Raw genomic sequence first — 14,955 nt, 5'->3', positions numbered from 1 at the left:
TTTGTGGCCCTGATCAACCGCGTCAAAGCGCCTCTTTCGTTACTTTCGCTGCAGTACTCCGGTATCAAAAAAGCATGGTATCAAAAAAGCATACTAAAAATTGGAAGGGGCTACTGCTGTCGCGGGTCACAACGCACCTGGTTAATTAATTAAATGCACGCGCACTGGCCGTATATTTACGAGCGCTCGTATGATTGCCGACATCTAAAATATTAACTGACAAGTATTCAGGGTTCTTCCTGACGTTTTGTGGCCCTGAAAAACAATAAATGAAAATGTACGCCAGCTTTCTTTTGTCGCATGCTAATTTTCCATGCGCTCTGGTGATACGAATTTCGGATGATACGAATATTTTGGTGGTCCCGTGAGATTTGTATCACCGTGGTTTCACTGTTTTCTCTAACATTTAACAGCTGAAATCAAAGGTCATATTATTCAAGGCGAGAGGCAGGCAGTCTTGCTTCAATCAAGAGTTATACTTAGGCAGCGCTCCCATTGAAATTTTGAGAAAATACAAAATATAAGGCGTGACGTTTTCAGTAAACATGAATTGGGCCCATCACGGTGAACTAATCTGAAAATTGTTGTCATCTGCCGCTGGTGGGCTGTCTCGCTGTCAGCATTTATTTCCTGATAAGGTAAAATTGCATATATATTAGGACTTCTTTGAATTGTATCTTAACTATAGTGCGCTTGTATGGGTCACCACCACAAAATGTAATATTCGCGTACTTCAACTTCAAAAACGTGTGCAAAAGGTAATATTCGTGCACTTCAAATTCAAAAACGTGCAGTTATACAAATAGCGAATGTACCCTATTTTTATCCCAGCGCGCAAATTTTTCGAAAACATAATTTATTACGTGCAACTTGTTTCTACGAATACCGACCTCTATATTCATTTTATTCTGGCTCCGACAATACCAAATCCTTCGTAAAGCATACGTCACGATTGGAATGCCAAAAATTGGCTCGCGCAGCCGTAGCCACGACAGGTGGTCCGTACCATACAGCCGTACAAATTATCTCAGCAGTCATTACGACATAGCCTACCTTCGTTGTTAAATAAATTCGAAGGAGAAAGATTTATTCCAGATACTTTGTCTCGCAAACAAATTAGACAGTACTGTTAAATCGGAATATATACCTAAACAAAGGCGTTCTTACATTTTGGCATTTCCTTTTGTAATATCTATTTCTTGCTCAGTGTATAAATATACAGTGTATTATCATATTGTCCATAATAGTCGTGCTTATAGCAGTGCTTTTCCTAGTGTTCTAAGTACCATTGTTTCTGTTGCATGACAATGCATTTTGACATTTCTTCTCACAATTGTATCTATTTTTTATGTCCTTTCAAAATATCATGTGTTCTTAGGAAAAGACAACTGTTATTCAACATGTTGGACTTCTTTAGTTGCATTAAAATAGTGTATTATATTTCCATGTATGTTAAACATGTGTATATATGCTGGTTTTAGCGTTACTGCTACCATGTGAGGGCATTCCGGCACATTAAAGCTGTACTGTGCAGCTTTTCGCCTGAAGGACCGCGAACAATTTCGTCGCAGAATAAAAGCATTTCTGATTGTGATTCTGACTTGTCTTCGTCATGACTAGAACAATAATACTGGGTTATTTAAATGCGAAGCCTTCCTTAGCGAACCTCAGACACTTTGGCCGTTTCTATCTATCTATCTATCTATCTATCTATCTATCTATCTATCTATCTATCTATCTATCTATCTATCTATCTATCTATCTATCTATCTATCTATCTATCTATCTATCTATCTATCTATCTATCTATCTATCTATCTATCTATCTATCTATCTATCTATCTATCTATCTATCTATCTATCTATCTATCTATCTATCTATCTATCTATCTATCTATGCGCCTACGTCTGGGTGTTCTGGTCGTCTTCATAATTTGTAACATACCAAAATTGGCATAGCAGGGGATCAGTGCATGACGAACAAGATTCATTGGTCAAGACATGAATAACGCAAAATACTTGTCACGTACATCATGAAACCCTTTTTCTCTGTCACGTGTGGCGCATACCCATATACCAGAGTCGATGTTATGCGAGTATGTACCACAGGTGATACAGTCAAAAGTAGCATCGTAACCGCGAACACACACAGGAATGTGACAATAATAATAATTGCTGGGGTTTTATGTCCCAAAACCACGATATGATTATGAGAGACACCGTATCGAAGGGCTCCGAAAATTTTCACTATCGGGCATTCTTTAACGTGTACCGAGGTCGCAGACTACACGGGCATTTAGCATCTTGCCTTCATGGAAATGCGAACACCGCGGTCGGGATCGAACCCGCGACCTTGGAGTCAGCAGCCGAGCACCGTAACTGCTACACCACCGCGGCGGACGCAAGGAAAGTGACGAAGCTGAAAACAGAACACCCCTGGAAGACGCTCAACTACAATACACTCGTCCACGTGGTCCGCAACGTGGACCTCGTGGATTACGCAAAAACCGGGGTCAGTGCTTCCTACAATAAACCTTCTGAGGGAACCAGGCCTCTCATCATTACCAGTGACTGCAATATTGATTTATCAAGACCCAACAACGCTTGGTCCTTATACTGCGTGAAAGACGGCTTGGATGTGGACAGGGCAACAAAAAATCTCGCTGCCACGTCCACGGCAGGAGGCATCATAGATGATTTCATCGTAAAAGGCATCCAGGATTTCCACCAGCTGCAATATACGTCGCACTTAACTACACTAACCCCCGTATTCAAGAACGTCCCTTCACTCAACGCTCCACCTTGACTTGAGAAAGTCGATGGGAGCGCCGTTTCTAGGCGGAACAAATCACTGCATATCAGCGATTATCTGCAGCGATTCTTGAGAAGCGCGGCGTCATTTTCGGTCGAACAGCGGCGCTGTGCTCGACTTGTTCAAGTGAAGGACGAAATTCGAGTCGAGGAGCGTTTGTGAATACGGGGGTAAGACTCCTCATAGCCGCGATCACAAACGGATCTGATTAACAAGTCCGGTCCAGCTGCTGGTGCTCACTGATTACGGTGACAACGACCTTGTGCAAGAACTGTCAAGACCCCTTCTACACGTACACACGGGTTCGTGAAACGTGCGTGCGTTCTCCGTCATAACGGCCAAGTATGAGCATAATAACTGTAACTGTAACTGTAACATACGTGCAGTGCGCCTGCGCGTGCCACTCGGATGTGTATATATCTAAGGAAGCTTTCCTGAGTGAAGCTTAGTTGCGAGTAACGCCTGTCCTGTGCATTTGAGTCCTTCTTCGTCCTGTTCGCATTCGCGCTATTCAGTATGGAAGAATATAAGCACTACATATCAGCTTACCACGTCTGGAGTCAGTAACACCCATATTGCTGTTGGTATGGTTACGCAACTGTAAACAATTGGTTATTTAATACATACGCGACTCTTCAGCATAGGAGTGTGCGTACACCACGTCCACATTTCTCTAGCGTCATTCCGTAACGTTTCGCTCAAAGTGGAAAATTGCGCCATTGTCACTATCCCGCGCATGCTTCGCATAACATTGATTCCCATGGTACGTGGGTTCTGCCGAATTTTTCTAGAGGAGCCTCGAACTCTTAGCCAATATTATTTGGCATCGTGTCATCAACTTTTCTGTGGATGCAATATTTTCTTCGGAAACAATATGTCATTTCACCATAAGGACTTTTAACGCCGTTCAGTGTTGCACCGATATTCGTCGTACCCGGTGTTGAGAAACCGCATTGATGTTTAAAAACATTGTGATACGCGTCGGCTTTTCGGTGGGCCCATTTCTGGCGGGATACAACGTGTCAATTGATCGTCATCATGAATCAGCACGTCTTTTCAGCACGTCATCATCAGCACGTCATCATGAATCAGCACGTCATCATGAATCAGCACGTCATCATCAGCACGTCATCATGAATCAGCACGTCATCATGAATCAGCACGTCATCATGAATCAGCACGTCTCTCTTCGTCTTTTCTTCTTCTCAGCTGTCTTTTTCATCTTCTGCTTCGCTTCCAAAGGACGTGTGCCGATTTCTCCGGCGCGGCCTGTAATAACCCCGATGGGTTAGTGGAGCGAACGAGTACAGAGAGAACAATAAAGAGAGAAAGCTATAAAGAAACAGAAAACCTTGACGAAAAAAAATCCCTCTGACGAAAACCCGTCTGCCCACAAACCGAAGGCGAGGTCTTAACCACACGGCCATCAAGGCACGTTGACAGAACCTAGCATAGCCTTGTGTACTACCGTATAGCAAGGAGGTAGAAAAAGGAAGTGAGGGTGAGGAGGAGAGATGTGAGGGTGAAGAGGAGCAAAAGGACCAGGTAAGAAGTAAGGCCTGCTGGGCGAGTTGGTATCTCATCTTAATGCTGTTTTGCGCGAAAGAATGAAAACACGAAGGAAGGCAAACGAAACACGGCGCAAACTATCAACTGAAAATTTATTGAACACCAAACATAATATATATATATATAATATATATATATATATATATATATATATATATATATATATATATATATATATATATATATATATATATATGCGGTTATGTGACCCCGTGTTAAAGACACTTGTACACACAGCGATTGTTTATCTCCGCAGCAAGTAGTGTGACGGAGGGCTTCGCGACACATGCGTCACCAGCTTTGATAATCAGATATGCTTCCTCAATTTCACGAGCTGCCCTATCTTGAACCTCGATTCCACCGACGTCTCATCGAACTGTGGTGCGCAGCCGCATTCTCTGCAGTGCAAGGAAAAGTTAGAGCATGGCTGTCCCTTTAGTGAAGCTTTATGATCCATCAGCCTGTTATTAATACAACGCCCGGTTTGTCCTACGTAACGCTTGCCGCACGAAAGCGGAATGTCGTACACCACACCCGTGGCGCATTCAACCTCTTTAGCCCTGTGCTTTACCTTGCAAACGCCTTTGTCTTGCTCGCCGCCCTGGACCTTCCTGTCTACAGCCGCGCAAATGCTGCCTAAATGGTAGCCAGCCGAAAATAAAACATTGCATCCGTTCCTTGCTCCCACTTTCTTTAACCGATGTGAAACACCGTATAGGAGAGGGATGCTGGCGACAGGTAGTTTCTTTGAACCCGTACCGTGCTCAGAACTTCTTGCCTTCACTTTACAGTCCTGCAGGACCCTTTCCGCCAGCCTCGCCAAATGATTCTGCGGAAACTTAGGTGACTTGAGCCTGTCAAGTTGCCTCTCGAGGCTCTTTTCCATACTGTGCTCAAAAGATGTCTTCAGCGCGGCCTTCAAACACGACGTCGCGTAAAGCACATGATATAGAGAGTAAAGCACATCATATAAAAATAAAAGAGAAAGAAAAGCAGAAACAGAAAGAAAGAGAAAAAGAATAAAATCAAAGGAAGAGAAAGAAAGATATATTGTGGGCATTTATTATGCACATCTTCTTCATGTGTACATTATCACCATCATGATGCATTTGGTTATGCATCCTCATCTTCGTCGTGTATCATCACCATCAGTGTGGGTTGATCGTGCCTGTTCGCTGCCGGACCTTCGGGAGAAATAAACGTCTGCCCTGCCAAGACCTCATACGTGGTGGAGGTTGCTTCTGGATCCCCCGTCCTCTACTCGTCCGCTCTACCTCCTGGAGCTTCGCTCAGGTCGCCGTTTGCGCCAGCTGTGCAGCAATATGTCACAGCACGAGCAGGTCGCTGCTGCTACCGTCCCCACTCTGGCACCCGCAAGCCACGCCGTCACACGTCGTAACAGCCCCCAGCGCGAACCTCATCTCTTCGCTGGTCTGCGCGGAGAAGACGTGGAGGACTGGCTGGACGATTTCGAGCGTGTCAGTTCTGCTAATCGGTGGGACGACACGTACAACCTAACTCACGTCTCCTTCTACCTTACCGGTGTGGCGAAGGACGTGGTTCTTCAACCACCTGATTGACATCCCCGACTGGGCTACCTTCAAAGAACAGCTGCGCCAAGTCTTTGGCACACCGGCCGTTCGGTCGGCTCTCGCCAAGAAAACCCTCGAGGCTCGGAAACAACATCTCGGCGAGTCGTACACGTCCTACATCGAGGATGTTGTTGCGCTCTGCCGACGTGTCAATCCATCAATGTCAGAGTCGGACAGGGTACGCCACATTCTCAAGGGCATTACAACTGTCGCATTCAATGCTCTTGCCATCAAGAATCCGGCTACCGTTGCTGAAGTTGTCACAACGTGTCAGCGCCTCGACGAACTTGAGTCTGTTCGCCTCCCACCGGACAGTGACGAAACTCGTTCTACAACGGACGCAGACCTACGAGGCATGATAAGGGCACTGATACGTGACGAATTGCGATCCATGGGATTCTCAGTGCCTACGCTGTGTCCCAGTCAGCCTTCCGGCACGGCCTTGCGTGATGTCATCAGGGAGGAGCTAGCGTCCTTGACTCACTCGGCGCACATTCAACCCGCTGCTTCTCGCCTCCTACCAACATTCGCGCAAGTTGCTGCCACACCTCTAGGGAACGCCAACTCGACGTTGCAGCCATCAACATACGCGTCGGTTGCTGCCGCGCCCCCTGCGAGCTTCCCGTCACCGCCGGCTGAGCCCTCCTCTGCCCATGTGACTGCGCTATCACCCGGTGCCCCAAACCCTGCCTACTACCCGCCTTGGCGATCATCTCGCCCTACGTGCTACTATTGCGGCTATCGCGGCCACATCTCACGCTTTTGCCGCAAGCGCCAGCAAGACGAGCGTCGAGGATACGACATGTGCGAGCGTGACTTCCCCGGAGGAACCTTTTACCAAGGCCACCGTTATTCGTCACCTCCGCGTAGGTCACCATCCCCGTCCGCATCGAGTGAAGTGCGCAATAGTTATCGGCCAACCAGACGCCGTTCACCTTCGCCCTTCCGTCGCTCCTCGTCTCCGCTTCGGCCTGCCTCCCTCACCTCTGACCACTGTCCGGAAAACTAAGCGATGCAGTTTCTGGAGGAAAAACTGCATTCACACACAGGACTCAAATTCCTCCAGCACGCCCTTGCAATATTATTTCTGTAATAGTTGAAGGAGTGCACGTCGATGCCTTGGTGGACACTGGTGCTACGTTTTCTGTTCTTCGTGCTGATTTGTGTGCCCGTCTCAGGAAAGTGATGACGCCTTACGATGGACCTACACTGGTTGCAGCCCAGGGGAACACAATTCGCCCTTCCGCTCTGTGTACTGCCCGCGTGCTAATCGATGACATTCTTCACCACATAGAGTTCGCTGTGCTGTACCCGTGCTCTCACCAACTCATTTTAGGATGGGATTTTCTGTCGTCTGCTTCCGCGGCTATTTGTTGTGGCCAACGTGTCGTCCACCTTACCGGCACAGACTACTCGCTCGGCGACGACATCTACAAGCCACTTCGCCTCGTCGCTGCTACAGATACCGAGCTGCCAGCACGTGAACAGCGAATCGTAACGGTCGTGTCCAACGACGTCGACTCTGGTGACGTATTGGTCACCCCGTCACCCCGCTGCCTTAGTAAAGGCATAGCTCTTGCATCGGGTGTCGTTCGCTTCCACAATGGTTCAGCTCTCGTCGCCGCCACGAACGCAACATCGGAAAAGATTTTACTTCCGCAGGGCACCACGGTAGCCTGCGTTGCCGATCCGGAGCCTGTATGCGTCGTGCCTCTTACGCCTGTCTGCTCCAAAGGCCACTCTACTGCTGATCGTACTTCTTCCTCCGCCCTTACAGCAGTCATCAGCAGTGACTTGACAGATTCGCAGAAGCAGCAGCTGGTTGCTTTGTTGAACAAGCACGCAACCTCTTTCGATGCCTATTCGTCCACCTTGGGCCAAACTACCGCTGCAGCACATCGCATTCAGACCGACGGAACGTCGATTGTGCACCGCCGCCCGTACCGCGTGTCTCTATCCGAGCGAAAAATCATCGAAGAAAACGTAGCCGACATGCTGCAACGGGACATAATCCGCCCCTCAGCCAGCCCTTGGTCGTCTCCCGTTGTTCTGGTGCGGAAAAAGGATGGTTCCGTACGCTTTTGCGTAGATTACCGGGCGCTCAATAAGATCACTAGGAAGGACGTATACCATATGCCACGGATTGACGACGCTCTTGATTCCTTACAAGGTGCGGAATACTTTTCGAGCCTCGACTTGCGTTCCGGCTACAGGCAAATCCCCATGCACGAAGATGACAAAGAAAAAACAGCGTTTGCCACTCCGGACGGCCTATATGAGTTCAACGTGATGCCTTTCGGGCTATGCAACGCACCCGCGACTTTTGAGCGTGTGATTGACACCGTGCTGCGTGGCCTGAAATGGAAGACTTGCCTGTGCTACCTAGACGACATTGTTGTCTTTTCATCAACGTTTTCTCAACACCTGCAACGCTTGGATGAAGTTCTGTCGTGCCTTGCGGGCGCTGGTCTTCAAATTAACACCAAGAAATGCCATTTCGCCAGCAAGTCCATTAAAGTCCTCGTTCATGTCGTGAGCAAGGACGGAATACGCCCTGACCCCGAAAAAACCGCTGCGGTGCTTCGCTTTCCTCGCCCTGAGAAGCCTAAACACTTGCGAAGTTTCCTTGGCCTCGCGTCTTACTTTGGTCGATTTATACGAAACTTTGCCTCCATAGCTGCACCACTACACAAGCTACTTGTCTCCGGTACGCCCTTTGAGTGGTCTCAGGAATGTGAATCGGCTTTTGACATGTTGAAGGATGCCCTCACGACCGATCCTGTTCTTTCCCATTTTGACGAAGCCGCTCCGACTCTCCTGCACACAGACGCTAGCGGCCGCGGTTTAGGCGCCGTTCTTCTGCAGCGCGACAACTGTTCGCGAGAGCGAGTCGTTGCATACGCCAGCCGCGTACTCTCTGCAGCCGAGAGGAACTACACGATCACCGAGCAGGAATGTCTGGCCGTCATCTGGTCGGTGCAGAAGTTTCGTCCCTATCTGCACGGCCGTCATTTTACTATTGTTACTGACCACCACGCGTTATGCTGGCTTTCCACACTCAAGAACTTATCGGGATGCCTCGGTCGCTGGATTCTGCGTCTTCAGGAGTATGAGTTCGATATCATCTACAAGTGTGGCAAAAAACATCAAGACGCCGACGCTCTTTCTCGCTGCCCGCTACCTACGGCCCCGCTCGGCGCTTCCGCAACCGCTTCGCCCACTTTTACATCGGTCCCCTCCCTGGCCTCTATAGACCACCTGCCTCCGGACAACGACCAAGAATTTGCCTCTCGCCAGCTAGCTGACCCGTACTGTCGACGGATCATGGGCCATCTCTCTGGAACTTCCTGTCCACTTAACGCGCGGCTACGTCGCCAACTCTCGCAATTTAAGCTCGACAACTCCGTGCTGTACCGCCGAATTTACCATCCTGACGGTCAGCGCTGGGTGGCCGTTCTACCTCGCTCTCTCCGCTCTCACGTCCTCACAGCCTTCCACGATGATCCGACTGCTGGTCATCTCGGTTTTCATAAAACCTACGACCGCCTTAGAAGTCGTTTTTATTGGCCTGGCATTACTACTAGCGTAGCCAGGTACGTCGGGTCTTGCACTATCTGTCAAAGTCGAAAACTACCAACATCTGGTCCTGCCGGTAAACTGCAGCCTCTTCCGTGTCCCGCGACACCATTTGAAGTTGTAGGTGTCGATCTTTTCGGCCCCCTTCCAGTCACTGCCGCCGGCAAACGATGGATCGTGACAGCTGTGGACCATTTGACCCGCTACGCTGAGACATCTTCTGTGGCTACTGGTTCTGCTTCTGAAGTTGCCGATTTCGTTCTCCAAGCCATTATACTGCGCCATGGCGCTCCACGTGTTCTGATCAGTGACCGTGGAAAGGCATTCCTCTCTCAACTATTGAACGAACTTCTCCGATCCTCCGGCACCACTCACAAGACCGCTTCCAGCTACCATCCTCAGACTAACGGCCTGACCGAGCGATTCCATCGCACCCTTGCCGATATGATCTCCGCTTATATTCAACCAGACCACAAAAACTGGGACGCGATTTTACCATTCGTCACTTTCGCTTATAACACAGCCATTCAGCGGACAACCGGCTATTCACCGTTTTACCTGGTTTACGGACGTTCCCCTACTTCCCTTCTGGACGTTTCTTTCTTTACCTCCAACGTAAATCCGTCGCCATCCTCTGCCGAGGAATACGTTTCACGACTCGCCCAGTGCCGCCAGCGTGCTCGCCTGAATACCGAAGCCAGACAGCAAGACAGGAAAATTGTTTATGATGAAGCGCATCGTGCTGTCTCCCTCCGACCCGGTGACGAGGTCCTGCTCTTGACGCCTCTTCGCACACCTGGTTTGTGTGAGAAGTTTCAGCCACGGTTTATCGGGCCGTACACAGTTCTGGAACAGACTTCACCTGTGAATTATCGCGTGACGCCACTTGTAAACCCAGCAGACCGCCGTTACCGTACTACCGAGATTGTCCATGTCTCCCGCATCAAGCCCTTCATACGACGTTCCTCCTCTCCTTGACCTGCAGCGGCCAGGCTGGCCGCTTTCACGTGGGGGGAATTAGTGTGGGCATTTATTATGCACATCTTCTTCATGTGTACATTATCACCATCATGATGCATTTGGTTATGCATCCTCATCTTCGTCGTGTATCATCACCATCAGTGTGGGTTGATCGTGCCTGTTCGCTGCCGGACCTTCGGGACAAATAAACGTCTGCCCTACCAAGACCTCATAATATATATATATAGAGAGAGATACAGTGAGAAAACAATAGGAAGAAATAGAAATATACAAAGGAAAAAAACAAAAAAGAAAAAAAAGAGATAAAGAAAGAAATTCAAATGAGCAGATACAAAAAAAAGAGAAGGAAAGAACAAATACATGAAAGAAAAACAAAAATGGCGCAGGTGGGTATCAGCGAGTCTCCTTAAGGCAAACAAACCAACAAACAAACTTCTGTCAGGCTCCGCTATTGCGAAGCTGCCTCAATTTTTTCCCCATCTGTTCCTGAATCGATGTCATGAGGCAATCGTCATAGCATTCGAAAGCTGCTATATAGCCTAATGTTTCGCAGTAAGACTCACTTATATAAGTTTTCATTCCTCGTTAGGCCTTTAAATGTGAATCGGGGCGCATTTCAGTAAAAAAAAATATATAGTCCGTAAGTTCTGCATATCTCTTCAAAAATTATAAAATAAGAATAGATATTGTGTGCATGCGCATAGTATTCAATACAGAATGAAATGATAATTGAATTTGGTCTTGGTTCTGGCGGCTTCCTTTCTCCTGTGCTACAGAACAAAGTATTTAGTAAAATCACCACTACATGGGATATTGTGGTATTATATAACATATGGCTTAAATATCGTAAATTCCAAATTACAAGTTTTTAGACAACTTCTCTTTTTCGACCAACATCAACATTCAGTTTCTGCCCGTGAATTTTTGCAAGTTATGACGCACATCTGTCGCCTACAAGGCATAAATATTTACTACGAGTTTGGCACATAGAAAACTGAAACAAAGACGCTCGTATTCGAACGTTCCAAGAAATGTTTTATGTGACAAATATACCTGTCCAGACGCATATTTAGGTAACGAGGTGGCGGTAGGCAACGGTCCGCTGGTCGGCAGCGTACATACGACCCCACAGTAATACCAGTGATGTATGTGGCTTTCTCGCAGACGGTGTTGCCCGCACACACGTGTTTTGTTTTGCTAATTAAGGTGGCCAATTGAAGAGGATCAGTCGAAGCGGTAGCCGCTATATTGAAGGTGGTCGGACAGGCCAGATTGATGGGTGGTGAAGTGGACATGTGAGCCATCATGCGCAGACGCAACATATATATATATATATATATATATATATATATATATATATATATATATATAATATATATATATATATATATATATTATATAATTTTGGGGGGACAGGGACACCTATGCAAGGAATGTTGAGGAGTGCATAGCATGGATGCAGGCTACTATCGGTATTGCTTTGTCAGCGCTTCGTGTATGAACAAACTTACCTTTTTGATGGTATTTGATGGATCTTCAGGGCAGGGAAGGCAGGATGGACAAGTACGCGCTTCAGCATTATCAGAAGTGGCCAGAGCTGCGCTACAGTGTGTCGAAGGGGTTATTGTCAACAGTGCTGCTGCACACAAAATGAGGGCTGCCATACCTTCGTATTTCAAACGTAGGTTATCATTTAAAACCTCGGTTGCCTGGGTTATATATACCTTTTGACACTTCAGCGCTCCATATAAAGCATTTCATGTCGCAATTCACGCATCGTATTTCCTTTTGTTTTTTGTTCTTCTTTAACGCTATTGCTTTCGTTTTGAAAGGCGAATGAGATGGTATTCTATCCAAGTTGACGGGCTTGGGTTTCTGCGTGAGTGTCACTTGCCGGAATGAAAAAAAATATCTTGTTAAAATATAAAAGACATTTATGGCACAGCAAAAGAAAAATATAATGAGAAAATGAAAATGTGCATGAATCAGAACACCCCCCCCCCCCTACCCTTGTGATCAACATTCGAGACTTCAAGGTAGTCACCTCAGAATCACAGAGAAATACGAGTTTGCTCAGCTTTAGAGCGCAGCTCTTAGGCGCCCGTTCTTGCAGTGAGTATCGTTGCCGTCGCTGTCGGTGGCGTAACCGGTAGACGTGAAAAAATAATATAAGAAAAAAATACCCAGGGTCGAATGGGATTTGAACGCGGGCCCTCTGCGCAGCAGTCAATTATTGTACCACAGAACCACGCAGGTGCTGGAAAACCTATTTGCAAAAAAATCCGGCACATCCCACGCACTGTGGGAATCGATGTAATGCGAAGCAGCCAGCAAAGAGCTGCATACATCGCTTTGTTTATTTTTGAGCCGAATGAAATTATTCATGCCATGGCATCTAGTTCACCATATATCGCAAGTTTGCTATGCACGCCTGCATGCACAATATGGTATATACCATGCCAATGAAACGTATATTCTGGTATGTACACTGCCTGACCGATGATTTATGTTCATCACGCACTCCTGTCATGTAATGTCAATTTTGGTATATATCCAGTTATCTAAACGGCCGGAAGCGCACCATAACAGTGTCATGTAAATCATACCGTACATGAAATGCATAACATAATTTGCGTGTTAGGACCTGTCATTTATGTTCGTCATACAGTCACATCGCACAATACCAATTTTGGCGTATATGAAACGAGCGAAATGGCCGCGAGCGCAGCATGAGCATGCCATGTAAATCATGTCGTACATGACACGCATATCATGATTTTCATGTTACCACCCCTAATTTACGTTCGTCATACAGTCGCGTCGTGCAATACCAATTTTGGTGTATATCGAGCCCGCGAAACGGCCGCGAATGCACCATGAGCGTGGCATGTAAATCATGACACACGACATGCATGTCATGGTTTTCATGTTACTACCTGTTATTCATGTTCTTCATACAGTCACACCGCGCAATGCCAATTTTGGTGTATATCAACCTAGCGAAACGGCCGCGAGTGCGTCATGAGCGTGGCATGTAAATTATGTCGTGCATGACACGCGTGTCATGATTTTCATGTTACCACCTCTAATTTACCTTCGTCATACAGTCGCGTCGCGCAATGCCAATTTTGGTGTATATCAACCTAGCGAAACGGCCGCGAGTTCGTCATGAGCGTGGCATATAAATCATGACATACATGACATGCATGTCATGGTTTTCCTGTTACCACGTGTTATTCATGTTCTTCATACAGTCACATCGCGCAATACCAATTTTGGTGTATATCAAGCCAGCGAAACGGCCGCGAATGCACCATGGGCGTGGTATGTAAATCATGACATACATGACATGCATGTCATGGTTTTCACGTTACCACCTGTTATTCATGTTCTTCGTACAGTCACATCGCGCAATACCAATTTTGGTGTATATCAACCCAGCGAAACGGCCGCGAGTGCGTCATGAACGTGGCATGTAAATCATGACGTGCATGACACGCGTGTCATGATTTTCATGTTACCACGTGTCAGTTATGTTTGTCATGTCGAAATGTCTCGTCATACCAGTTTTCGTATATATCCATTCATTTAAACGGCCGCGAGCGCCCCATGACCATGTCATGTAAATCATGCCGCACATGACATGCGTGTCATGATTTGCACGTTAGGACCTGTCATTATGTTCGCGATGAACTCTTGTCACGTCACACCAGTTTTGGTACATATGAAATTAACGGAATGGCCGCAAGAGCCCCAAGGCCGTGGAATGTAAATCATGATTTCATTATGACCTGTCATTTATGTTCGTAATACGGTCATGTTATTCCATACCAATTTTGGTATACATCTGTGGTTAACCAAACGGCCAGGAGAGCACAAAGTCGTAGGCCGCTAGATAGATAGATAGATAGATAGATAGATAGATAGATAGATAGATAGATAGATAGATAGATAGATAGATAGATAGATAGATAGATAGATAGATAGATAGATAGATACGCTCAAACTCGCAGAAGTTCGCTAAGAAATGCTTCGCATTTAAAAGACCCTATCCAGGCGTCTTGAAGGGCAAGCAATTGCGTTAATATATGTAATATAGCGTGGCAGAAGAGTGAAGTAACAACCAGTCATCACACAATGGTAACTGCGCAACGAGTGTTTGGTTTAATGCCCCCCCCCTCCGCACTTCACTGCAAACTGCTTAGCCATAAATTCTCACCGTCAACACCCACATGCAGCATCAACAAAGTGAACATAACACTTGACAGATGTGTAGCGGGCGCCTCGCTTATCCAGAGAAAGACGATATGCGTAGTGGGTGCTGTCCTACTTTACAAAAATTATGAGTTATGGCGTAGTCGATACATTTCTGAAAGCCAAAACTTCAAGCACATTTGGCCTTGCCCCAACATGAACCTGCGCTCA

General features: G+C 46.8%; 1 protein-coding gene across 6 annotated transcripts in view; it reads right to left on the bottom strand.

The window, feature by feature from the left end:
- The window catches only part of LOC119373622 (uncharacterized), a 96,499-nt gene extending 84,279 nt beyond the window's left edge, over positions 1-12,220 (bottom strand). For all 6 annotated transcript variants that reach the window (XR_007414346.1, XR_005179920.2, XM_037643672.2 and 3 more), the window contains exon 1: positions 12,042-12,220. Coding sequence is in view for 4 of the 6 variants with exons in the window: in XM_037643672.2 (XP_037499600.1) it covers positions 12,042-12,194 (153 nt within the window). In the remaining 2 variants the exon portion in view is untranslated. The remainder of the gene's footprint in view (positions 1-12,041) is intronic.
- Positions 12,221-14,955: the final 2,735 nt, after the last annotated feature.

Source organism: Rhipicephalus sanguineus, chromosome 11, assembly GCF_013339695.2.
Source record: "Rhipicephalus sanguineus isolate Rsan-2018 chromosome 11, BIME_Rsan_1.4, whole genome shotgun sequence".
Classification (NCBI taxonomy): domain Eukaryota; kingdom Metazoa; phylum Arthropoda; class Arachnida; order Ixodida; family Ixodidae; genus Rhipicephalus; species Rhipicephalus sanguineus.
The sequence above is the reverse complement of the archived record's forward strand: the minus strand, read 5'-3'. Positions and strand labels throughout refer to the sequence as shown.